We start from the raw sequence: 26,224 nt of genomic DNA, 5'->3' as shown, positions 1-26,224 counted from the left end.
ACACAACTTCAACAATCTCCATATTCTATATATTTTTTTTAAAAGAAACTTTTGCGACATCCTTTCTCTCCCCCCTCCAGGTCTTTCTGCCAGTCCTATGACATGAAGCAGCACTCCACCAAGGTGTTCCGGGACATCGTTAACGCTCTGGGCTCCTTCATCCAGTCCCTCTTCATCGTCCCCAACACAGGCAACCCTGCTGCCACCAATGCCCCTGCTGGTGAGGACCACACTGAGAAGGAGCTAATGTTGTCTTTACCGGTGTTACAGCTTGAGACTGTAGTTGGGAAGAAAGTAAAGAAGATGAATATCTAGGATAGGATTAGGCAACTCATGAGGGTATGGAAGGTTCTGGTCTGCAGGGTGCGAAGGCTTTGGTTCCGGCTCAAAACTAACAGCAATCTTTTGCTCTCTTTTTCTTCCTTCCCTCCCCCTTCCATTCCTCCATCTCTCTCGCTCTCCCTCCCGAGGTGGGTCTGGGTCGGGGGCCCAGGCGGCTGCCCAGGGTGGTCCAGGAGCCGGAGGTCAGGGTGGGAGTCTGATCACTCAAGCTGCCTTCGAGTACCGCGGTACTTGGATCCCCCTCATGACCGTCAGTGTGCAGGGCAGCGCCAAGGCTACCTAGTGAGTAGTACTATATAACTATGTATATACGTGTGTGTGTATACATACATACATACACACACACACATACACACACACACACACACACATACACACACACACACACACACACACACATACACACACACACACATACACACACACACACACACACACACACACACATCTAGCTATGTCTGTCTAGGTTTAAATCATCCATCCAATTATCACACACAGGGACACAGTCTATTGGAGACAGTTGAACCAGAGAGAAACAGTTTGATTTTAAACCACGGGGGGGGGGACAAAATTATGTCCGTTATCAAAAACCTAGACACCCTGGGGGACAGTTGGCCTGTAAATGTTGTCATTATTCTACTCTAACAAGCTGCTGTCTTTGAGTGAGGGAATGGAGACAGCGGCAGGAACAGAGAGAACACGAACACAGCAGACACCCCATGACACACACTATGCCTGTTAGAGGGAAGGAAGGATTTTAGCTGTGGATTCGTTGGCCTAACTCTGCTCTCTCTGATTCAGAGGGGTTGGGTTAAACGCGGAAGACTCATTTCAGTAGAATGCGTACAGTTGTACAACTGACTAGGTATCCCCCTTTCCCTTTATGCATGGGTCAGGAGCGAGGGAATGTGATCTGTAATTATGAGGAGATTGAGCAATGCTGGTGTTTTGATAGACTAGGGAATTAAACTGGTTGGTTTGTTTGTTGATGCAGGACAGAGTTGTCAGTCAACATTGTCTAACACAGCTCGTCGTGTGTCTGTAATGAACACATGGCCAGGGAAAGCTGATCCTGCAGCAGTCTAGTGCGTGTGTTTGTTAGTGGGAGCTGAATGACTGTTTCTGTTTGCATGTAGCTCCTTGGGACATGCACACAATTTGTGTGGAGCCCCCCCAACACACACAACATTTGTGTGTGTGTAGACACAAGGAGTTGATTTAGCTGTGGATTTGTTGGCCTAACTCTGCTCTCTCTGATTCAGAGGGGTTGGGTTAAACGCGGAAGAATGTGTGTGTGTAGACACACACACACGACACACACACATACACAATGCGTCATATCATACGTTTCCCTTTCCTCTTCCCTGCCCCAGTCTGGAGATGTTGGACAAGGTGGAGCCCCCGTCCATCCCAGAGGGTTATGCCATGTCTGTGGCCTTCAGCGCCCTGCTGGACCTGGTCCGAGGCATCACCTCCATGATAGAGAGAGAACTGGCCAAGGAGGAGGAGGAGGTGGCTGTACGCAGGGAGGCCAACCCAGACCAGAACGCCCAAGCTGAGCCTGGTGAAGAGGGGGGAGGAGGATGAGGGAGGGTCGGGGGCTAGGACCGGGGCTCTTCTCTGGGCCCACACAAGGAGCTGAACCCTAGCTTGCAATTTTATTGACCTCTAGTGGGCATTCCAAGACCTACAGTTCCTGAGGGTGTTTAATATATGTAGGCTTACTACAGTGATGAATGTGTTATCATCCCTATTCAAAGAGGAATTCTGATGTAGCGTTTAAATATAGATATCGGTACAAATGTATATTTCTTGTCCACTCTGTTGCTAACGGCTGTTTCTCTGTTAGAAGCCCATCTCGTCTGGGAGGAGATGGTCAGTGCGTGTTGGTGTGGTCTACTGGCTGCCCTCTCACTCCTATTGGATGCCAGGTAACAACCCTTCTTCTAGATCACCTCAAAGCCAATTTATTTACACTGAACAAAAATATAAACTTGACATTCAACCATTTCAAAGATCAGAGTTCATATAAGGAAATGAGTCAATTGAAATAATATATTCATCAGGCCCTAATCTATGGATTTCACATGACTTGGAATACAGATATGCAACTGGTCACAGATACTTTAAGAAAAAAGGTAGGGGTGTGGATCAGAACACCAGTCACTATCTGGTGTGATCACCATTTGCCTCGTGCAGCGCAACACATCTCCTTTGCATAGAGTTGATCAGGCTGTTGATTGTGGCCTGTGGAATGTTGTTCCACTCCTCTTCAATGTCTGTGCTAAGTTGCTGGATTTTGGCGGGAACTGGAACACGCTGTCGTACACGTCGATCCAGAGCATTTCAAACATGCTCAATGGTTGACATGTCTGGTGAGTATGCGGGACGTGGAAGAACTGGGACATTTTCAGCTTCCCGGAATTGTGTACAGGTCCTTGTGACATGGTGCCGTGCATTATCATGCTGAAACATGAGGTGATGGCGGAGGATGAATGGTACGGCAATGGGCCTCAGGATCTCGTCACGGTATGTCTTTGCCTTCAAATTGCCATCAATAAAATGCAATTGTGTTCAGTGTCCGTAGCTTACGCCTGCCCATACCATAACCCCATCGCCACCATAGGGCACTGTGTTCACAACGTTGACATCAGCAAACCACACGCCCACAGGACGCCATACTCACCGTCTGCAATCTGCCTGGTACAGTTGAAACCAGGATTAATCCGTGAAGAGCACACTTCTCCAGCGTGTCAGTGACCATCGAAAGTGAGCATTTGCCCACTGAAGTTGGTCAAGATGCCGAACTGCAGTCAGTTCAAGACCCTAAAGAGTACGACAAGCACGCAGATGAGCTTCCCTCACGTGTTTTTTTTTACAGTTTGTGCAGACATTCTTCGGTTTTGCAAATCCACAGTTTCAACAGCTGTCCTCGTGACTGGTGTGGCGATCCTGCAGGTGAAGAAGCCAGATGTGGAGGTCCTGGGCTGCCGTGGTTACACGTGGTCTGCAGTTGTGAGACCGGTTGACCATACTGCCAAATTTTCTAAAACGGCGTTTGAGGCAGCTTATGGTAGAGAAATTAACATTACATTCGCTTGCAACAGCTTTGGTGGACATTCCTGCAGTCAGCATGCCAATTGCACACTCCCACAGACATCTGTGGCATTGTCTTGTGTGACAAAACTGCACATATTAGAGTGGCCTTTTATTGACCCCAGCACAAGGTGCACCTGTGTAATGGTCATGCCGTTTAATCAGCTTCTTGATATGCCACACCTGTCAGGTGGATGGATTATCTTGGGAAAAGAGAAATACACACCAACAGGGATGTAAGCAAATTTGTGCACAACATTTTAGAGAAATACCTTTGGAACAATTCTGGGATTTTTTTTATTGCAGCTCATGAAACATGGGACCAACACTTTACATGTTGCGTTTTATATTTTTGTTCAGTATAGTTTCCCCTCAAAGTAACTTGAAGGTGTGACAGGTGAAACTGAAGGTCAGTGTTAAGATCAGGAGCAACCAAAGTTTTTCTTGAAGCTACAAGACCATGTGTTGTTGTGAAATGTGTCCGTTGATGAAACGGTATTCTGAGACTTGTTTTTTTTCCACAAGGCAATGAGTCCAAACGTTGCGGCAGTTAAGCATTCCTCCGTGTTTGTTCCAAACCCATAACCTTCTGTGTGTCTCGTCCCCCTCCAGTACTGATGAGACGGCGACAGAGAGCATCCTGAAGGCGGAGCTGACCATGGCGTCTCTGTGTGGTCGTCTGGGCCTGGTCACGCCCCGCGACGCCTTCATCACAGCCATCTGCAAGGCCTCATTGCCCCCACACTATGCCCTGACTGTCCTTAGCAGTAACGCAACCAACCTCAACAACAAGGGTCAGTACCCCGAGTGTGTTTTGTGTGCGTTCATAGCGGTCTCTCGTGGCTTTGCTACATATAGTAGGGTATCAGCTCTGTGATAAATAAACATATGGGCCTCTGAGGAACTTGATAAAACAGTAGGTAGTTGTTTATGTGTACACTTAATTAGCAAGTCTCTCTGTGTGTGTACAGCTCTAAAGCCCTGACTGTGTGTGTGATCTCCATACTAACCACCACATACAGCGCATACAGAAACTATTCAGAACCCTTGACTATTTCCACATTTTGTTACGTTGCGGCCTTATTCTAAAATGGATTAAATAAAAACAAATCTTCAGCAATCCACACACAATACTCCATAATGACAAAGTGAAAACAGGTTGTTAGAAATGTTTGCAAATGTATTACAACTTTTTTTTTTTACTTACTTTATTTACGTAAGTATTCAGACCATTTGCTATGAGTTTCGAATTGTGGCTCCGGTGCATCTTGTTTCCATTGATCATCCTTGAGATGTTTCTACAACTTGGAGTCCATCTGTGGTAAAATCCATTGATTGGACATGATTTGGAAAGGCACATACCTGTCTATTTAAGGTCCCATGGTTGACAGTGCATGTCAGAGCAAAACCAACCCATGAGGTTGAAGGAATGTGAGCTCCGAGACAGGATTGTGTCGAGGCATAGATCAGGGGAAGGGTACCAAAACATTTCTGCAGCATTGAAGGTCCCCAAGAACACAGTGGCCTCCATCATTCTTAAATGGAAGAAGTTTGGATCCACCAATACTTTTCCTAGAGGTGAGCGCCTGGCCAAACTGCAAACGGGGGAGAAGGGCCTTGGACAGGGAGGTGACCGAGAACCCGATGGTCACTCTGTCAAGCCTCCACAGTTCCTCTGTGGAGATGGGAGAACCTCCCAGGACAACCATCTCTGCAGCACTCCAGCAATCAGGCCTTTATGCTAAAGTAACCAGACGGAAGCCACTCTTCATTAAAAGGCACATGACAGCCCGCTTGGGGTTTGTCAAAAGGCAACAAGATTCTCTGGTCTGATGAAACCAAGAGACCAACTCCTTTGGCCTGAATGCCAAGCGTCACGTCTGGAGGAAACCTGGCACCATCCCTATGGTGAAGCATGGTGGTGTGGCAGCCTCATGCTGTGAGGATGTTTTTCAGCGGAAGGGACTGGAAGGCTAGTCAGGATTGAGGCAAAGATGAAAGGAGCAAAGTACAGAGTGATCCTTGATGAAAATCTGCTCGAGTGCTTAGGTCCTCAGACTGGGGTGAAGGTTCACTTTCCAACAGGACAACGACCCTAAGCACACAACCAAGACAACGCAGGAGTGGCTTCAGGACAAGTCTCTGAATGTCTGAGTGTCTCAGCCAGAGCCCGGACATGAACCCATTCGAACATCTCTGCAGAGACCTGAAAATAGCTGTGCAGCAACGCTTCCCATCCAACCTTACAGAGCTTGAGTACATCTGCAGAGAAGAATGGGAGAAACTCCCCAAGTACAGGTGTGCCAAGCTTGTAGCGTCATACCCAAGCATGCTCGAGGCTGTAATCACTGCCAAAGGTGCTTCAACAAAGTTCTGAGTAAAGGGTCTGAATTTATTTTGTTATTGTTATTTCAGTTTTAATACATTTGCAAAAATGCCTAAACCTGTTTTTGCTTTGTCATGATGGTGTATTGATGAGGGGGGAAAAACAATTGAATACATTTTAGAATAGGGCTGCAATGTAACAAAATGTGGAAAAAGTCCATGGGTCTGAATACTTTCACGAAGGCCCTGTATATCATTAAATTCTGGCTGTGCCTCAACGGTTCCCTGTTCCATCTGTGTAGCAGCACCAAGATGAATGTGTTGGAGAGGGGGGGGGGCTACACAAACCGTTACAAACACAGTCACGCACACACACACACTTTGCATATTTGCTGTAAGAGAGAACTCGCAAATTGGTTTCAGCAGGATGGGTGTTTGCCTTACGAGTTAATTAATCAAGTCTAGCATGTAGCTGGCTTGTCTCAGTCACTCAGTCTAGTATATGAATGGAATTGACTCGTGTTATTATCATCAGGGTGTCTGAGCTACATTGTGAGGAGAAAAAAAACAGGACTCATTTCAACTAAGGAGTGAATATATTGATTGACCTCCAGACGATTTAGTCCTTGTGATCATTACTTTCGTTGAAGACTCTAAATAAATGTGTGTGTGTGCTCCTCAGCCTACTCTATTCAGGGCCAGACTGTGCAGATCATCAGTCCCTCCAGTGAGTCTCATCAGCAGGTGGTGGCTGTGGGACAGCCTCTCACTGTACAGCCCCAAGGCACTGTGGTGGTAAGGGACGTTTACACAACATTACTACAACAACACAACTAGAGGGCACATGTTAGACGTTCACATAATACAGTATAGACAGTAGTGTGATATAACTGTCTGTCTCTCTCTCTCGCCCTTTCTCTCCCTCTCTCTCTTTCAGCTGACGGCTAAGAATATCCAGTGTATGCGGACCCTGTTGAACCTGGCCCACTGCCACGGGGCAGTGCTGGGTACTTCCTGGCAGCTGGTGCTGGCCACGCTGCAGGTACACTACCACCATACTGTACCCACCACACAAACACACTGGCACAGCTCTACAGTGTATTATAGCCATGCCTGGATTTCCTGGATTTTCCGGCTATTGACAAGCCTCTTTTTTTTTATGGTATAGCAGAAGTGGTCTGAGGGAGTCACTCTCTCTTTGACTTTTCTCACCACCTTTTATGCCCTTCCTGTTCTATCTCCCCCTTTCCTCTCCTCTCCCAGCACCTGGTGTGGATCCTAGGCCTGAAACCTGGGGTTGGAGGTGCTCTGAAGCCTGGTCGTGCAGTAGAGGGGCCCAGCACGGTAAGACTCTATCTCCCTGCCTTACGCAGTCGCGCTGTAACGAGTCAAATTCTCTGCATCAATTAGCAACAACTCCCATAGGGTGTCATTGGCTGTTCGCTACAGCTCTTCAGCCCACCAGCTTCACCGTTCAGCTCTCTGACTCCCCCGTGTTGCCTGTGTATTACAGGTGCTGACCACAGCTGTGATGACAGATCTGCCTTTCATCTCCAACATCCTGTCGAGACTCTTTGAGAGCTCCCAGTACCTAGATGACGTGTCACTGCACCACCTGATCAACGCACTGTGCTCCCTCTCTCTGGAGGCTATGGAGATGGCCTATGGGACTAACAAGGTAATTACTTCACAGGTACTTCATTATTGTAGATGTAGCCAGAGCAACAACGTATGACCTCTCTTGTCTTCTGCATGAGCCTTGTGTTACTACCTCTTCAAAGAGTAGGGTTAAAGATCAGACCCTCCTCCCCTTTTCAAAAAGGCCTTTTGTGAACTCACACTTGACCCCCCCCCTCCCCCCAGCTCTGACTCTGCTGATTAGCTACTTTACTGAGGATTTCAGTTACTATGCCTGTGATATGCGGTTGTCCCACCTAGCCATCTTAAAATGCCAAATGTATCCAGGTGGGTGGTATATTGGCCATATACCATACCTCCTTGGGCCTTATTGTTTTAATACCTATATCCACCAAACCGATCACCCCTGTGTTCTGTTGTCGTCCCGTGTCAAGGAGCCGTCTCTATTTGCGGTAGCCAAGCTGCTGGAGACCGGCCTGGTCAACATGGATCGTATAGAGATCCTGTGGAGGCCCCTCGTTGGACATCTGCTGGAGGTACGTCTTACAGTAACCATTTAAAGTGGTAGACTGTGTGCAAGTCTGTGTCTGTTCTCTTGCCAACTCCTTCTGCAATTGTCACGCCTTGACAAAGAGCACAAACGGATCTAGGACCAGGTTAGTGAAGTGTTTTTTGGGGGAGGGGGGCTATGCTGTATGTCCTTCGGTACGTACTTTTCAAGCCCTCTCGTATGATGGTAGGGGCTCTTCCATTTCTAATGCTGTGAGTGGCATCTGTCCCCTATTTAGTGATAGTGTTATAGCTTTACAGATGTGGTCCCATATATTGCCACCCTTACACCATTCACTGTTTCTTCTATAATAAGTTAAAATTGTGTATTTGTTTGATTTACAACCGCACAAGACCAAGAAGAACAAGAACAATCTATATAAACTGCAATTGTGATTTTTCAATGTCAAAGGCCTGGACTAAATTATTCAAAATTGGAATTAATTTGGTTGGAGATGAGTGATTCTTGTTTATGTGTAATTGCAGGGTGAAAATAGCCATTCAACCAGTATTGAAAAGAGAAAACGGGACATTCTGCTTCAGTGCCAATATATTTGACTGCATCTGTATCTGTGGCAGTTCTGTGTGTTTGTCTGAAACAAACGGTTCCTCCTTAAGTTGTCTTTTCTCCCTCTCTTTTGCAACCCATGTCTGTTTTTGCAGAAGGTAAGCTCGGAAACGTCTCCTCCCAATCATTTGCTTTCTCACTCTTTCTCTCTTTCATTCCGTCTGTCTCTTCGCCTGGCATCAAGGTGTTGGAGCTGAGCGTTTGCGATGTGCAGCTTGCGACAGGTTTTCTGTTTGCTTCGCTGTTGCTGTTTGATAAAAATTGCCTCGCACACATGAGTTACATTTCTGCAACTCTGTTTTTGTTTGTATGCATAGTATGCAGATACCTGCACATTTTTAATGCATCTTACCTTATCATCGCTAATGATATGCCAGCCTTTCTCGGCCAGTCACACACTTGTTTGACGTTGGCCAACAAGTAGACAGCACAGACACTTGTAGGCTGTGAAGGGGGGTGCTGATGTGGCATCTCATTCACTGTATCTAACAGCCCAGGGGAATAGTGAGATGTGCAGCAAAGCAACGAAAGCGGGCAGATTTTTTTCACCAGAGCTTTCATGATTACGTGTCTGTCAAATGGAATGACCTGATTTCACTGTTGTGCGAGTAGAAAATCACAGGCATACAGTCTGTTTTAACCACCTGCTGTGAGAAACGGGTGGCCATACTGTTTGAACTGCCCCTGACTCCCTTTCTCTCTCTATCAATATCGCTTTCTTTCTTTCTCTCTTCTCTTCTCTCTCTCTCCCCCACTTTCACCCCCCTCCCCACTCTTTCCCCCTCCTTCTGCAATGCTTGTGTGTGATGTATCTGTTTTCTCTCTCTCTCTCTCTCTCTCTCTCTTTCGTCCCGTGTGTGTGTGTGTACTGTGTGATGTGTCTGATCTCTCTCTCTCTCCTCGTCCCGTGTGTGTGCCCTACCCAATGATGTTACCTGCTGCAGGTCTGCCAGCACCCCAACGCCAGGATGAGAGAGTGGGGGGCTGAGGCTGTTACCGCCCTCATCAAAGCTGGCCTGGCCTACAAGCACGACCCCCCTCTAGCACAGAACCAGGTACCGCTACTACCCCATCTCTCTTATCTTCACCCAGTCACATAGAACCCAAATACAGGGACTACTGTACACTATTCTATCTAGAAGTCGGGTGGCTGCTACAATGTAAGGTGATAAGATGACTTGCTATTAGTCGGCTTCACCATACCAGCCCACCCACACATAGTTGACCTTGTATATCTTAAGGCAGTAGTTTGTATGCTTGTCCTTGTTTATGTAATATAACCACTCCCTACTCTCTTCCTCTGTCCCTTTTCTTTCTTTCTGTCTCTCTCACTCACTGTCTCACTCACTGTCTCTCTCTCTCTGTCCCTCTGTCAGAGGCTGCAGCTCCTGCTGTTGAACCCTCTGAAGGAGCTGTCCAACGTGCTCCATGCAGACATCCGTCAGAAGCAGCTGGAGAGCGTGCTGCAGATCCTCCAGAGCCAGGGAGACAGTCTGGGTCCAGGCTGGCCCTTAGTGCTGGGGGTCATAGGGGCCATCCGCAACGACCAGGGGTGAGAGGGAGGAGGAGGAGGGGGGAGCATTGAAAAGGGAGAGGGGGGAGACTGGGATGGGTGATGCAGAGGGAAAAGCTCTGTAATCCATATTTAAAAGCTGAGATTGTAACCCTTCTTAACACCTATTTCATCTTAACATGCTGTATTTTCTCTCTTGTCCAGCAGTTGGCTGTTCACTCTGTTTTATGTCTGAGTCTGACAAATGTCTGTCTGTCCCCTGTCGCCTAGAGAGTCGTTGATCCGAACAGCCTTCCAGTGCCTGCAGTTGGTGGTGACTGACTTCCTCCCCACCATGCCTTGCATGTGCCTCCAGATCGTAGTGGATGTCGCCGGCAGCTTCGGTCTCCAGAACCAGGAACTCAACATCAGCCTCACCTCCATAGGACTCCTGGTACAACCGCAGCATATTGCATATATTGTTTTATATTCTCTATTGTATTGGGATTTTTAATTCCTTCTAGTTCATATTACTGCTGCGGTTATACAAAGCTTATAGTTGCTGCTGCGTCCCCTCAAATCGTTACCCCTCTCCCCGTTTTCCCCAACAGTGGAACATCTCCGACTACTTCTTCCAGAGGGGCGAGGCCATCACCCAGGATCTGGAGAGGGAGGAGGCCGCGCTGCAGAAACAGGCTCGGGAGAAGGGCGAGCCCCTGAACAGGCCCTTCCACCCGGCCCCTCCCTTCGACTGCCTGTGGCTGTGTCTGTACGCCAAGCTGGGCCAGCTGTGTGTGGACCCCCGGCCCGCCGTCAGGAAGAGCGCCGGTCAGACCATGTTCTCCACCATCGCTGCCCACGGCACCCTGCTGCAGCAGTCCACCTGGCACATTGTGGTCTGGAAGGTACTTGGTTCAGCCAGTCACAATGATCGTAGACTAAATCAGTCTTGAATGGTGCATTGCTGTAGAATCCTGTGGCGTACTGAAAGGTAGTCAAGTGTTGAGCCACTGGCCCTCGTCTGTCCTGGAGTTGTACTTTTGAGACCTATCAGTTTAGTGATCGTACGTGCTGCAGCTAGTACTTTATACCCTCCTTAATGGCCATCTGCCCTCTGGCGGTCCACATCAACTCCATTTTTTTTTTATGTCTGTGTAAAACCAGGTGCTGTTCCACCTGCTGGACTGTGTGAGGAAGTCTTCCACCACGGCCGACAAGGAGAAGATTGAGTCAGGGGGCGGGAATATCCTCATCCACCACTCACGGGACACGGCTGAGAAACAGTGGGCGGAGACCTGGGTGCTGACGCTGGCAGGGGTGGCTCGTATCTTCAACACCAGGAGATACCTGCTGCAGCAGCTAGGTGTGGACGCTTTTAACTGTTCTTGTGGGGACATTTTGTTTAGTCCCCACACGGTCAAATGATATTTCTAGGGGGGTTTAGGTTTAAGTTTAGAATTAGTGTTAGGGTTAGAATAACGGTTAGGCGATAGGGTTAGTTTTAGGTGCTAGGTTTAGGATTAGGGGTAAGGGAAAATAGGATTTTGAATGGGACTGAGTTTTGTGTCCCCACAAGGTTAGCTGTACAAGACTGTGTGTGCCTGCATCAGTTGCCTGCTACTGTAGATAGATATGATCTCATAAAGCCATCTGTCAGTCTAGTCAGTTGACAAAGGTAAATAGTAAAGATCTTGTGTTCTACGGACGGTACTCCTACTCCTGTCAATACATTTATCCTGTCTCCACACATCTTTAATACCATACAGTCAATACGGTACCTTTTTAATCAATTGAGCCCAACAATGACCTCTTCTTATCTGATCGTTTGTCCACTCCACAGGTGACTTCTTCAAGGCGTGGGAGGTGCTGCTGGACCACATCCAGTCTGCTGCCCTCAGTAAGAACAACGAGGTCTCCCTGGCCGCACTCAAGTCCTTCCAAGAGATCCTCCAGATCGGCACGCCCGTCAAGGACTCCGCCATGCCCACTGAGGCCCTCGCCATGGCCGTGATGGGCGTCCCCCCTGTCCTCATCGACCCCCTCAGCGCCTCGGGACCCGGCAGACACCTGCTGCGCTCCGACTCGATGCTCGAGAGGCTGACGCGCTACAATGGAGCCGAACTCCAGGCCCCTCCCCAGGGGGAGGAGTCTGCGCTGGAGGACGCAGCTCTGTGGTGGTCGGCGTGGAACACCTGGTACCGGACGGGCACGGACAGCACGAGGCCCCCTAGTGGCGGGACGGGGACAGACAGACCCTCCTTCGTCCCCAGCCAACCCTTCCTGACAGCGTTAGTCCAGATTGTCCCTGCCCTCTACCAGCACATTGAGACTGGCTTCAGCATGGAGGACCTGAGGAAGCTGGGGGTGATCCTCCACGGGGCCGTGTCCATACCCATCAGCAGTGATGCCTCGCCCTTCATCCTGCCCTCCTACACAGAGGCTGTCCTCACCAGCCTGCAGGAGGCCGTACTCACAGCACTCGACGTGCTGCAGAAGGTGGGTGGGCTACCACACCAGATACGTTGTAACTTTTTTACATTTTTATAAAGGGTTGTTATATGGGCGGCAGGTAGCCTAGTGGTTAGTGTTGGGCCAGTAACTGAAAGGTTGTTGGATCGAATCCCAGAGCTGACAAGGTAAACGTCTGTTGTTGAACAAAGCAGTTAACCCACTGTTCCGTCATTGTAAATACAAATCAAAAATATGAACAGCCAAAGGCATTTTCCAGGTGCTGATTTAGCTAGTAGTTTGATCCACATACTGTTCAAAGCTCAAAGGCACCCTTTTGAGTAGATGTTTCTTCTTTGTCTTTGTCCTACATTACATTTTTGTAATTTTCTCTTACACTTAATATGTGCTATTGAGGCTGATATCTGATTGTGGGGATCATGTTTAACATGATCACCTGATGGGAGTCAGTAGTGACTGAGGTGCCCTGGTTCTAGTGAGGTCAGTAGTGAGTAAGGTTCCTGTCTCTCCCTTTGCAGGCCATCTGTGTGGGCCCAGAGAGCCTGCAAGTCATGTACCCGGCCATATTCGAACAGCTGCTCCTCTTCGTCGAGTTCTCCTGCAAACCCCCCCAGTATGGCAAGCTGGAAACCAAACATGTGGCCAACGCTAAATACAACCAGGTAACAAATCACAATCTCTCTCTCTCTCTCTCTCTCTCTCTCTCTCTCTCTCTCTACCGTTGTCTTTCTCTATTGCTTTGTGTGAAAATGTGTCTTCCTCTCTCTTTCAAGTGTTCTCTTTCTCTCTCGTTGTCTAGATATCTCTGATATTTTCATTTAATGGAATGTTGTTGAATATTTTTTCAATGCCAGTCATCTGTTTCTCTCCAGATTTTCTGAGCATGGTCATTCCCCCTCTCTGATGTTCATGAAGCTCCTCCCGTTGCTTTTTGTCTGGTCCTCATGTGCCATGCCCTTCCCTATTGTCCTAATCACATGACACATAGCTGGGTCTTTCAAACTGCATCTGCAGCCCTAAACCATCCCTCTTCTTTCTCTCTCATTCACGCTAAGCCCTTCGGGCCGGCAGCACGCTAGCCGCTAGGTTACTTTTTTCCGGTTTTTGGCAGGTCACAGACCACGTTCATGATTCTTCTCTTTTCTCAAAATGAAGGACAAATGAGACCCCATGAAGTCTACGTTTTATTGGTTCACTTATCTCGTACAACCCCTGTTTTTTGTAGGCTAGTTGATGATGCCTTCTATGTTCAAAACAGAAGGGAATCTTTAAAACAGGGTTAGGCAACTAAATTCATAATTTGGAACAGATTTTCCTGTTTTTGATTAACACATTTTAAGCCGAATTCCTGTTGATGTTAGGCTTTTTTTTTTACCAAGAACTAAAATCCTGAATACACAGTGCAAGGGAAGTGTATTTGCCCCGTTTCTGATATTACCCATTTTTGGCAGGAATATTTTTGATAATTCACTATCAGATCTTCAACCAAAACTTAGATTAAGGATGGAACCTTCCTTTACAAATAGCAAAAAATGGCCTGACATTCTCCTGTAGAAATTCCCTGGTGCAGAGCAGAATTCATGGTTCCTTCTATTAAGGCAAGTTGTCCAGGTCCTGAGGCAGCAAAGGATCCCCAAACCATCACATTACCATCACCATGCTTGACCATTGGCATGAGGTTCTTACTGTGGAATGCAGTGTTTGGTTTTTGCCAGGCATTTTTGTCCAAAAAGTTATACTCAAGGTTACCTAGATAATCATCAAGACTCTTGGAAGAATGTTCTATGGACATTCAAAAGTATACATTTGGATGACATGGGTCTGATTTATGCCTGGCAAAAACCAAACACTGCATTCCACATTAACAACCTCATACCAACTGTCAAGCATGGTGGTGGTAGTGTGATGTTTTGGGAGAGCTTTGCTGCCTCGGGACCTCGACAAATTGCCTTAATAGAAGGAACCATGAATTCTACACGAGAATGTCAGGCCAAACCTCTGAGCTGAAGCGTAGCTGTGTCATTCGGCAAGACAATGATCCAAAACACACAATCAAGTCTACATGAAAATGGCTAAAAAGCAACACATTTTACATTTTGGAATGGCCTAGTTAAAGTCCAAACCTAATCTCAATTGAGATGTTGTGGTAGGACTTGAAACGAGCAGTTCATGCTTGAAAACCCAAAGATGTCGCTGAGTTACAGCAGGTGTGCATGGAAGAGTGGGACAAAATTCCTCCACAGCAACGTATTATAGGAAGTGTTTGGTTGGAGTCATTGCATTTAAAGGTGGCACAACCAGTTATTGCATGTTAGGGGGCAATTACTTTTTCCACACAGGGGCATTGGGTTTGCATAACTTTGTTTATGAAATAAAGTGTGTTATTTGTCCTTTATCTAATATTGGGTTTTGGTTGAAGATCTGATAACATTCGCTTAGAAAGGGGGCAAATACTTTTTCAAGGCACTGTGTGTATATATATATTTATTATTATAGATTTTTTTTTTTTACTAAAAACTTTGGGGGGACAAAAAAATATACTCGCAGGCCGCCTGTTGCTGACCTATGCATTAATAAAAAGCTAGGCTCTTAATCAGTGTTTTTCTAACTCACACTTACAAAGAAATACTGTCAACTGGTGTACCAGTTCCTTTTTCTATATTGATGAGTTGTGTTTTCATGGTGGTGGCTGAATCAGCTATGCTAATTAACGCTACACTACGCACTCACTCTGAAGTGAAAGCTCCGAGTCTATATCTTTTATTTATACTGTCATTTAGTCAGTCTGTTGTTCAATCAAACCATTAACAAACATGATTGCCCCAGTCAGTGGCGACAAGTTGGTATAAGAACGCCAGGCACCGGCAAACAAGTTAATTGTCATCTTCTCGTTGTTCTGTTTTTGTGTCGTACTATCCATCTGGATCAACCTTTTAGATCCAACTGTTTACACCGGTGAGTTACCACCTCCCTTCTTCAGCCCCCTTTAGTCCTCTTTACTCACCTGTATTCAGCTGTGTTCTACTGCTCAATGGTCCCATCGCTACTACAGTAGATGAGGTCTTACCATGCAGCGGGTGAAAAGCCTCATCTACATCACACACTCCATGTTACCCACCCCTCCATTGTTCTGTCTGCCACTAACAAGTGGTTATGCCTCGATCTGTCCCTACTACCGACCTGTCGATCTCATCCTTATACCACTTATCTTACTGTGTTTGGGTGTCGTCCATTTCTGTGGATGTTTTTCTATTGCAAGTTTTTTGGTGCTTTGGTCCTCTTAGTATTTAGGGATGTTTTCAGCTTTCGTTAATCCCACTCTCTCCTTCTCGCTCTCTCTCGTTCCTTCTCGGTCTTTCTCTACAGGCGGAATGGGTTGCCTTAAACTACGTGCCCTTTGCCGAAAGGTCCTTGGAGGTGGTGGTGGACCAGTACCACAAAACAGCCTGTCACAAAGCTGTCATCAACGAGAAAGTCCTTCAGAACATCATCAAGGTACTGTCCCCGACATTACCATCAAGACGTATTGCTTTGTTTATAAGTGTTCATTTAAAAGGAGTCGCTCGGAAACGGGAACTTTTTTTAGTTGTGGTTGTGGAGCTACTCCCTAGTGTAAAATGTCTACACCATTCTGAATATATTCTATATCTCCTATTGGAGTCCATCATCATACTCCAGCTACTAGTGTTTCTGTCATAAACGAGCTGCTCTTTGTCGTGGGGAAACAACATCCCTTCACAAAGCTCTCAGGTGTTCCTCTGTTTCCTGTGGGACAATGGCATACCAAGTTCTTTCTCATTGAGGCCCATCTGACCACTCTCTTCCAGTATTTTCTTATTAAAGCATTTCCCAAAACTAGAAGAGTACTCTGCCAAGAACTCATTAAGAGTTTCCCTATGGATATGTTCAAACCAACCCCCATCCTCCTCTCTCTCACTCTCTCCTGAGAAAGGTCACAGCCATAAAACCTTGGGGAAGCCCAGTGCGTATGGGAAAAGGGAGCCGTTTGTCACAAAGACGGTCTGTTTCTGTTCCGTTACTTATTTTTCCATGTGAAAAAAAGTAAGAGAACATCAATGCCTCAACAGCTCCAGTTGTTTAGTTGCGTCTGTGATTGATGTTACACCTCTAGGTTTCTGTCATTACTGAGTCCCCCCCCCCCCCAGTGTTCCTCGGAGTCTGTCAGTGTAATTGTTCAACTGCACTAGCAGATCTGGCACCAGGCATGTCCATATGTTGGAGGCTCCCATTGTGTTACCACCGCCCCTCCCCTCTGAGATAATGTGTAGCATATTCAATCACACTGCATCTAATATTAACCTTAGTGATCTTAATTTCCCCTCCCCCCACCTGCTCTCTCCTTGTATCCTGAGGAAATAGCCAACACCTAGCCTTGATTTCCAGGCTAATGCACCAACAGACCTGGCAACCAGGCTAGTCCCTACATTGAAGACTCCCATTGTGTTCTAACCCCGTCGTTTCTCTCCGTCCTCCATAGACCCTGCGGATGCCCCTGGGCCTGAAGTATGCGTGTCCGTCAGAGAGCACGTGGAAGCTGGCCGTGTCATCCCTGCTCAAGGTGTTGTCCATCGGGCTGCCCGTGGCCCGCCAGCATGCCTCCTCTGGGATGTTTGAAACCATGTGGCCAGAGCTGGCCAACGCCTTCGAAGATTTCCTCTTCACCAAAAGGTAGGCATACCCCCTTTTCTCAGGCAGTTCATCTAAAATATCTGAGTCACTCCCTTTTACCTTTTAAAAAGCTTGTGTTGTGTATTGGTATTTTCTTATTCAAATAGTTTTTTTTTTAAAGGTCCAGTATGTAGCTTTCTGTGCAACCTGATCTAATTCACATAGAAATGAACGTTGTAGATGTGTTATTCTCATTAAATGCAAGTCTGGTTCGTTCTATGTGTGCTATTTCTATGCTTCCCATTCTTAAGTTTTAGTCTTTTTAGTATTGGTGTTGTACACCAGCTTCAAACAGCTGAAGATACGATATTGAAAATCTATTTCACAGTGGTTTAGATTGTATAATGATACTCTACACTTGCTTGTTTTGTCACATGAACTGAAATTAGGCAAACGTTACATAATTTTAGCAAGCAGGGAATGGTGGCAGTGATTTCTCCATATTGCGCCTTTTAAAGCAAGTCTGACAGACAGACGTTTTGATGCACCTGCGTCTTCCTCAGTCTGCGAAACGGTCATTGATTCAGTATAGACAATGCATGGAGGAATGGGACTTGATTAGCAGTAAAATAGTAGCTGATTCACTGCATTTCTGTTTCTGTTGTTTTACAGCACACCTCCAGACAATGTGTCCATCCAGGAGTTCCAGAAGAATGAAGCCATTGACGTTGAGGTGAAACCTGACTTCACTTCAAACAACCTTTCGAATTAGATTACCGCCTTTTATTACCTGCCCGTCACGCAGGTCTGTTTGTGTCCTCTCTGTGTGTTCTGTAGGTGGTGCAGCTGATCAGCACAGAGATTTTACCGTTTGCCAACTTCATCCCCAAAGACTTTGTTGGTCAGATTATGACCATGCTTAATAAAGGATCCATTCACTCACAGTCCTCCTCATTTACAGGTCAGAAACCAACACTGGGTCAGAAACACCCACTCTTATTCCCAATACCCCGTGGTTTTCCCACCGAAGATGACCTATTAAAATGAATAGGATCAGATCTTTCTTTAATTAATAACAATGGCAAATATCTAGCATCACCAAAAGAAAATAAGATGAACTTTACTGTGTAGCACTGACCTGTTCTCTCAGCATGTCTTTCCTACCATCCACAGAGGCAGAGATAGATGTGCGGATGCGGGAGGAGTTCTCCAAGGTGTGTTTTGAGACGCTGCTCCAGTTCTCCTTCAGTAACAAGGTGTCCACGCCCCAGGAGGGCTACATCTCCCGCATGGCCCTCTCCGTGCTCCTCAAGAGGTCCCAGGACGTGTTGAGGCGCTACGTGGACGATGAGCGGCTGAGTGGACGCTGCCCGCTGCCCAGGTGAGTCCACGAACACCACTAAAGCAATAGCCCTAAAAAGACCGCCATCACCTCTCTTCGCCCCAGGACTACAAGACCCCCCAGGACAGGGATGTAGTAGAGGGTAAACGCACCAAAACTCAGCCCATTTTGTGAAGTGTTTTATGCACCTATTACACAGAATTAGCATTCAACTTCAACAGGAGAGAGGGTTTACACTGGCTGTTTAGCTGAGAACTGGCAGCAGTTTCTCCGTCCATGTTCCTCTGGGTTCTCTCTCATTAGATTCAGGCAATTCCACGGTGACTCTGAGACACAGATTTGTCACTTTTAAAATGTGTCAAACAAAAACCAATGATTGCAAAGTTAAACAAACTACTTTAACACATTTCCTTGAAGATAAGGGCAGATGCAACGTTTGGTAACGGAATGACAGCACAAACGGCACAAGGTGTCATTCTGTTACCAAACTTTGCTTATGCACTGTTCAAGTAAATGTGTTTTTGTACAATTTATCTGTGGAAATTGATAAAAGTAGTTCTTATGCATAAAGTTGTGTGGTTTGTTGTCCCCCACAATGTAGTCTCCTCTCGTCCTTTCGTTAGTCACACACGATATCTCAGACAGCACTGGCCCAATTTTGAATAAACTTGGGTGAATGATGCATCTTGCCATACAGATCCGGCTTTGCAAAATTACACTGATTGGCCCAAGGCGGGAACTATAGGTATTAACTGAAATTTGTGCGTCAAACCAGAGAGGAAGCGAGAGGGATACAGTAACTGGGAACAAAATCTGTCTTCTCCAGCAGGTGGTGTTTTTTTTTAATAGATTTTTGCTCACTAAGCGAGGAGTTTCTGAATGGAGATCAATGAGAGGTGTCGAATTTGGTTAACAAAAATTGTAATGCCTTATTTCCTACGTGTGGCTTATTTGATTGAATAGAAGTTTCATAGTGCTTAGATTGTTACGAGTGTACTGACAAATAGGACACATGATTTTGTACAGATACAGATTTTGTGTATCTGTACTTCACTATTTATATTTTTTGACAATTTTTACTTCTACTTCACTACATTCCTAAAGAAAATAATGTACCTTTTACTCCATAAATTTTTCCCTGACACCCAAAACTACTCGTTACATTTTGAATGCTTAGCAGAACAGGAAATAGTCCAGTTCGCACACTTATCAAGAGAACATCCATGATCATCCCTGTAGCTCCCTCCAGTAAACCACGAGCACAACCGTTCCTTGATTTTAACTGGCGGCTTTATTCTGTAGTTTTAGTCAGAATTATCACCTTCCGTGAGAACTATAAAGTAAATGAAAAATACAGTTAAGCACACTCTTACAACCTTATCTTACGAGTGACTTATTAGCTTGGTATAACTCTGAAGTGCTTACATACATAAACAGTTTAACCGGCGTTATAACAGTATCAGATTAAACACATGAATAAAGGAAAAATACCTCATTGGCTGCTTATTACAGAAGGGAGGAAATCAAACTTCACACTTATTATTCCTGGCAAGAATTCACACTTCATGCTAACATACACGCTTCAACCTTTATGAACTACACCCGATGACATGAAAACTTAGCTAACACAGCGCGGGATTGCCTTCCCTCAAAGTGTGTTGCTAAAATAAGGATCCCCATTACAACAGTATTAGCTACGTAGTTCCGCTTGTCTTATCATTTCCCCCGCACAGCGGACACGTAAACAATTCAAACAAAAGACAACGACATAACCTGTAAGTCTGTCAGTTACAATCCCTACTGCCTCTGATCTGGCAGACTCACTAAACACAAATGCTTTGTTTTTAAATAATGTTGGAGTGTGACCCGTACTATCCGTAAATAAATAAATAAACAAGAGAATTGTACTGTCTGTCTGGTTTGCTTATTATAAGCAATTTGAAATTATTTGTACTTAGGTATATTTTAGCAACTACATTTACTTTTGATACTTAAGTATATTTAAAACCAAATACCTTTAGACTTAGTAGTATTTTACTGAGTGACTTTTACTAAAGTATAAGAATTTAGTATTTTTCCACCACTGCTGTTTTCACACGTATCTGCCCTCTCTCTCATTGGCTAGAATTGTCCCACCTGATCTTGCCTCCTGATTTCCTTCTAGTCTGAGTACCAGTCTTTTAAGCTAACATTCCACTCCTTGCCACTTCTTGTCATTGCCAAAAGGTATTTGGCACACGACATGGAGTACAGGGAGTGGCTTAGCTAAAGAGACTGGTACCCAGGCTAACTGCCTTCCATTTTGAGACATTTATTTTTATTATTAGAGTGGCCACTTGAGTTTCTGGTCAATATAATGGATAATCTGTGGTCACACACAATAACTGGAAATATGTTAGTCACACGTGATATCTCAATTGGCCCAAAGGCTGCATCATTCGTGAGGGACGACATGTTTTACTGTTGCTTTGTGCAACTTTGGAATCATTTGTTTTTGTTTGATATACATTTTTATAGTGAATAATCTTAGTCTGTGTCACTCATTGGCCCCATTACTAAGGTCACAAACACATCTATTGGTCTCGGGGTGTTTCCAAGGGTATGGAAGTCGGCCATAATAACGGCCATCTTTAAATCAGGCGACCCTGCTGACGTGAGTAACTACAGGCCCATTAGTATACTACCTGTGGTGTCAAAGGTTGTTGAAAAGTGTGTAGCAGAACAACTGATTGCCCACCTCAACAACAGCCCCTTCACATTACACTCCATGCAGTTTGGCTTCAGAGCGAAACACACTACAGATACGGCCAACTGCTTTCTTCTGGAAAATGTGAAGTCCAAGATGGACAAAGGGGGCGTTGTTGGGGCTGTGTTTCTGGACCTAAGGAAGGCTCTTGATACTGTTAACCATGAGATTCTCACAAAATTGTCCAACTTCAACTTTTCCCCTGATGCCTTGAGATGGATGAAGTCATACCTTGAAGGCAGAACTCGGTGTGTCAGAGTGAGCAATGAGCTGTCGCCCACTCTTAACTATGATTGGGTGTGCCCCAAGGTTCTGAGGCCCCTCCTGTTCAGCCTGTACGTTAATGATCTGCCTTCTGTCTGTACTGGGTCTGAAGTTCAAATGTATGCAGATGATACAGTGATATATGTGCATGCAAAGAGCAAACAACAAGCTGCACAAGAACTCACTACTGTAATGGTCCAGGTTACAAAGTGGCTCAGTGACTCGTATTTGCATCTCAATGTGAAAAAAACTGTTTGCATGTTCTTCACAAAGAGGGCAACAGATGCTACTGAGCCAGATGTCTGTGTCAGGGGAGAAGCTCCAGGTGGTATTTGATTTGAAGTACCTTGGCATCATACTTGATTCCAACCTCTCTTTTAAAAAGCATGTGAAAAAGGTCATTCAAATAACCAAATTCAACCTAGCTAATTTCCGATTTATACGAAATTGTTTGACTACAGAGGTAGAAAAACTGTACTTCAAATCTATGATACTCCCACACTTAACATACTGCTTGACTAGTTGGGCCCAAGCTTGCTGTACAACATTAAGACCTATTCAGTCTGTCTACAAACAGGCTCTCAAAGTGCTTGATAGGAAGCCCATCATCATTGTCACATCCTTAGAAAGCATGAGCTCCTGAGTTGGGAAAATCTTGTGCAATACCCCGATGCATGTCTTGTATTCAAGATCCTAAATGGCCTGGCTCCCCCTCCACATAGTATTTTTGTTAAACAGAAAACCCAAACATATGGCAGCAGATCCACAAGGTCTGCCATGAGGTGACTGTATAGTTCCCTTAAGGAAAAGCACCTTTAGTAAATCTGTCTTCTCTGTGAGAGCTTCCCATACACTGCCATCAGACACACATAAATGCACCACATACAGTGCCTTGCGAAAGTATTCGGCCCCCTTGAACTTTGCAACCTTTTGCCACATTTCAGACTTCAAACATAAAGATATAAAACTGTATTTTTTTGTGAAGAATCAACAAGTGGGACACAATCATGAAATGGAATGACATTTATTGGATATTTCAAACTTTTTTAACAAATCCAAAATTAAAAAATTGGGCGTGCAAAATTATTCAGCCCCCTTAAGATAATACTTTGTAGCGCCACCTTTTGCTGCGATTACAGCTGTAAGTCGCTTGGGGTATGTCTCTATCAGTTTTGCACATCGAGAGACTGAAATTTTTTCCCATTCCTCCTTGCAAAACAGCTCGAGCTCAGTGAGGTTGGATGGAGAGCATTTGTGAACAGCAGTTTTCAGTTCTTTCCACAGATTCTCGATTGGATTCAGGTCTGGACTTTGACTTGGCCATTCTAACACCTGGATATGTTTATTTTTGAACCATTCCATTGTAGATTTTGCTTTATGTTTTGGATCATTGTCTTGTTGGAAGACAAATCTCCGTCCCAGTCTCAGGTCTTTTGCAGACTCCATCAGGTTTTCTTCCAGAATGGTCCTGTATTTGGCTCCATCCATCTTCCCATCAATTTTAACCATCTTCCCTGTCCCTGCCGAAGAAAATCAGGCCCAAACCATGATGCTGCCACCACCATGTTTGACAGTGGGGATGGTTTGTTCAGGGTGATGAGCTGTGTTGCTTTTACGCCATAACGTTTTGCATTGTTGCCAAAAAGTTCAATTTTGGTTTCATCTGACCAGAGCACCTTCTTCCACATGTTTGGTGTGTCTCCCAGGTGGCTTGTGGCAAACTTTAAACAACACTTTTTATGGATATCTTTAAGAAATGGCTTTCTTCTTGCCACTCTTCCATAAAGGCCAGATTTGTGCAATATACGACTGATTGTTGTCCTATGGACAGAGTCTCCCACCTCAGCTGTAGATCTCTGCAGTTCATCCAGAGTGATCATGGACCTCTTGGCTGCATCTCTGATCAGTCTTCTCCTTGTATGAGCTGAAAGTTTAGAGGGACGGCCAGGTCTTGGTAGATTTGCAGTGGTCTGATACTCCTTCCATTTCAATATTATCGCTTGCACAGTGCTCCTTGGGATGTTTAAAGCTTGGGAAATCTTTTTGTATCCAAATCCGGCTTTAAACTTCTTCACAACAGTATCTCGGACCTGCCTGGTGTGTTCCTTGTTCTTCATGATGCTCTCTGCGCTTTTAACGGACCTCTGAGACTATCACAGTGCAGGTGCATTTATACGGAGACTTGATTACACACAGGTGGATTGTATTTATCATAATTAGTCATTTAGGTCAACATTGGATCATTCAGAGATCCTCACTGAACTTCTGGAGAGGGTTTGCTGCACTGAAAGTAAAGGGGCTGAATAATTTTGCACGCCCAATTTTTCACTTTTTGATTTGTTAAAAAAGTTTGAAATATCCAATAAATGTCGTTCCACTTCATGATTGTGTCCCACTTGTTGTTGATTCTTCACAAAAAAATACAGTTTTATATCTTTATGTTTGAAGCCTGAAATGTGGCAAAAGGTCGCAAAGTTCAAGGGGGCCGAATACTTTCGCAAGGCACTGTATCACACTTTCACAAAATGCTTGAAGACATGGCTAAAGGTCAATCAGATTTGTGAACATGGTCCCTAGCTGTGTGTTGCCGCTTTCCATGTTGTCTGTAGCTTGTGAGGTGTGGAAACACTTTGTTTCTTTTTATGAATTTTGTCTTGCTGCTTTTTGTTCTATGTTGCTATGTCTTGCTTGTCCTATGTTGCTATTGTCTGTATTGTAATTGTTTTTAATAACCTGCCCAGGGACTGCGGTTGAAAATTAGCCGGCTGGCTAAAACCGGCACTTTTACTGAAACGTTGATTAATGTGCACTGTCCCTGTAAAAAATAAAATAAACTCAAACTCTGTTACTGTGGAATTGCCCATTTCCTTGGTTGATGCACTGTCATCCAAAAATGTATGCTGTACTGTGTTGGTTTACCATTGCAGTGTAGTGTAACAGTCTTCCGTAGTGGACAGAGGATGACGCATGATTGTCAACTTCTCAGGTTAATAGCGTAATCAAATGTGCATCCTTCAGAAACACATTTCTGTTTTCAAACTGCCCCCTAACCCTTTTCTCTCTGGCCTTTCTCTATTACGTAAGCAAATGCCACACTGACTAACATATTACATATATTCAGGCCTCCTGTTGCAAATAGGGTTTTAATTGATGGGTGCTCATTGTATGTCCCCTTGCTTGGTTCTGAATGCAAGTTATTTTATTATTTTTAAATGCACAACATTAATATGTTAAAGTATAATTATTCCATTCCTTATATTTTATTTCTAGGCAACAGGTGACTGAAATCATCTTTGTCTTAAAAGCTATCAGCACTTTGATGGACTCACTTAAAAAGACCCAGCCAGAAAATGGTGAGTAGAAATAAAGAACTTAGAAAACAGACACATATATAATTATTTTACTAGAGGCATGCAAAAGTGCCCTTGAGGTTGTTTATATTGTAATTTATCCAGACAAAAAAAAAACATTTACCTCTTAATTTCAAATGAAAACAATGATTTATTTAATTGCTTTCTCTTTCACATCTCTCTTCCTCTCCTTTCCACTCTTCTGCCATCTTCTCTGCTTTCATCTCATCTGCCCTCCACTCCTCTGCCTTCCTCTCATCTCTTCCCCCCTGTCCGCTGCCCCCCTCTCCGCTGCCCTCCTCCCCCCTCTCCGCTGCCCTCCTCCCCCCTCTCATCTGTCCTCTTCCTCCCCACTCATCTGTCCTCCTCCCTCTCCTAATCCCCACATCTCCTATTCATTGCACATATTCCCCATTCCATGGTGTGTGCCCCCCTACAGTGGATGGGACCACATGGGCCCAGGTGATTGCCCTGTACCCTACACTGGTGGAGTGCATCACCTGCTCCTCTTCTGAGGTCAGCTCAGCGCTGAAGGAGGCCTTGGGGCCCTTCAAAGACTTTATGCAGCCCCCTGTCTCCAGAGTTCAGAACGGAGAATCCTGACCAGACCAACCCCCCTTTTTATAATGAAGGAATTCCTAATGAATGTGTCCTCCTGAGACCCAAACATACACTTCTTCATACAAGTGGACAGAGGGATAGACGGACGGGCTCTTTTACTCCCATGTGAGCCCATCTAACAGACAGTAACCCGTGGTAACTGAGCTCCCCCCGCGACAGCTCAGTCCACAATGATGACGACTGACCTGCTACACATGACATCATCAATGTATGCTTCTAAAACACTTTGGTTGATACCACCTCCCATTATTCTGACTGGCTGGACTTGTGTATTAACTGCTACAGTAAAAAGTTAAAAAAATATATGTTTCGTTTGTTTTATTTTGATTTCCTGAAAGGAGAGTCGATGTACAGTGTGTGGTGACAGTGTTAATGATGTAATTAAGAAAAAACAAAGTACTTGGGCTATATGGATCTTTAAGAAGAGGGTGTGGGGGGTGGTGACATTTTCAACAGCCAGGATTTTATTTAAAAAATCTTACTGTAACATTCCATGTACTCTATTAGCCGGCGTGAGAAGGGATGTATTTGTCTGTATAAAATAAATGGGACAGTTCTACAGTCAATTATTTGATTTCTGTGTGTGCCTCAGTGATGTCCTGTCCTTGACCCTGTATATGATTTGAATGTATTCTCCATGTCATTTTCTTAAGCATGTGAGATTGTATGCGAGAGCTGGCTTAGTCTCAGAAATCCCAAAACTAGTTTACGCTGGAACATTGTTTACATTGTGGGAGTCCTGCTGGTCTTGTATGACTAAAATATAGAAGATGCTTTTCCCACAATCCTAAAC

The 26,224-nt window shown here is 45.1% G+C and overlaps 1 protein-coding gene across 6 annotated transcripts in view; it reads left to right on the top strand.

The window, feature by feature from the left end:
- mon2 (MON2 homolog, regulator of endosome-to-Golgi trafficking) overlaps window positions 1–26,005 on the top strand; it is a 50,574-nt gene extending 24,569 nt beyond the window's left edge. Inside the window, exons 10-35 of one of the 6 annotated variants that reach the window (XM_020457063.2) lie at window positions 81–220; window positions 471–624; window positions 1,716–1,906; window positions 2,192–2,273; window positions 4,051–4,232; window positions 6,446–6,558; window positions 6,701–6,805; window positions 7,027–7,107; window positions 7,277–7,441; window positions 7,836–7,937; window positions 8,614–8,616; window positions 9,463–9,573; window positions 9,895–10,070; window positions 10,302–10,464; window positions 10,622–10,915; window positions 11,175–11,373; window positions 11,851–12,506; window positions 12,998–13,141; window positions 15,417–15,434; window positions 15,846–15,974; window positions 16,978–17,168; window positions 17,781–17,841; window positions 17,946–18,069; window positions 18,282–18,489; window positions 24,731–24,813; window positions 25,250–26,005. In XM_020457063.2, the coding sequence (XP_020312652.1) occupies window positions 81–220; window positions 471–624; window positions 1,716–1,906; window positions 2,192–2,273; window positions 4,051–4,232; window positions 6,446–6,558; window positions 6,701–6,805; window positions 7,027–7,107; window positions 7,277–7,441; window positions 7,836–7,937; window positions 8,614–8,616; window positions 9,463–9,573; window positions 9,895–10,070; window positions 10,302–10,464; window positions 10,622–10,915; window positions 11,175–11,373; window positions 11,851–12,506; window positions 12,998–13,141; window positions 15,417–15,434; window positions 15,846–15,974; window positions 16,978–17,168; window positions 17,781–17,841; window positions 17,946–18,069; window positions 18,282–18,489; window positions 24,731–24,813; window positions 25,250–25,413 (4,039 nt within the window). In that variant the 3' untranslated portion in view covers window positions 25,414–26,005. The remainder of the gene's footprint in view (window positions 1–80; window positions 221–470; window positions 625–1,715; window positions 1,907–2,191; window positions 2,274–4,050; window positions 4,233–6,445; window positions 6,559–6,700; window positions 6,806–7,026; window positions 7,108–7,276; window positions 7,442–7,835; window positions 7,938–8,613; window positions 8,617–9,462; window positions 9,574–9,894; window positions 10,071–10,301; window positions 10,465–10,621; window positions 10,916–11,174; window positions 11,374–11,850; window positions 12,507–12,997; window positions 13,142–15,416; window positions 15,435–15,845; window positions 15,975–16,977; window positions 17,169–17,780; window positions 17,842–17,945; window positions 18,070–18,281; window positions 18,490–24,730; window positions 24,814–25,249) is intronic. The other 5 variants (XM_031801324.1, XM_020457064.2, XM_020457065.2 and 2 more) reach the window with 5 other exon arrangements.
- Window positions 26,006–26,224: the final 219 nt, after the last annotated feature.

The sequence above is a fragment of the Oncorhynchus kisutch genome, linkage group LG22 (assembly GCF_002021735.2).
Source record: "Oncorhynchus kisutch isolate 150728-3 linkage group LG22, Okis_V2, whole genome shotgun sequence".
Lineage (NCBI taxonomy): Eukaryota > Metazoa > Chordata > Actinopteri > Salmoniformes > Salmonidae > Oncorhynchus > Oncorhynchus kisutch.
This window is presented reverse-complemented; position numbering and strand designations above follow the sequence as displayed.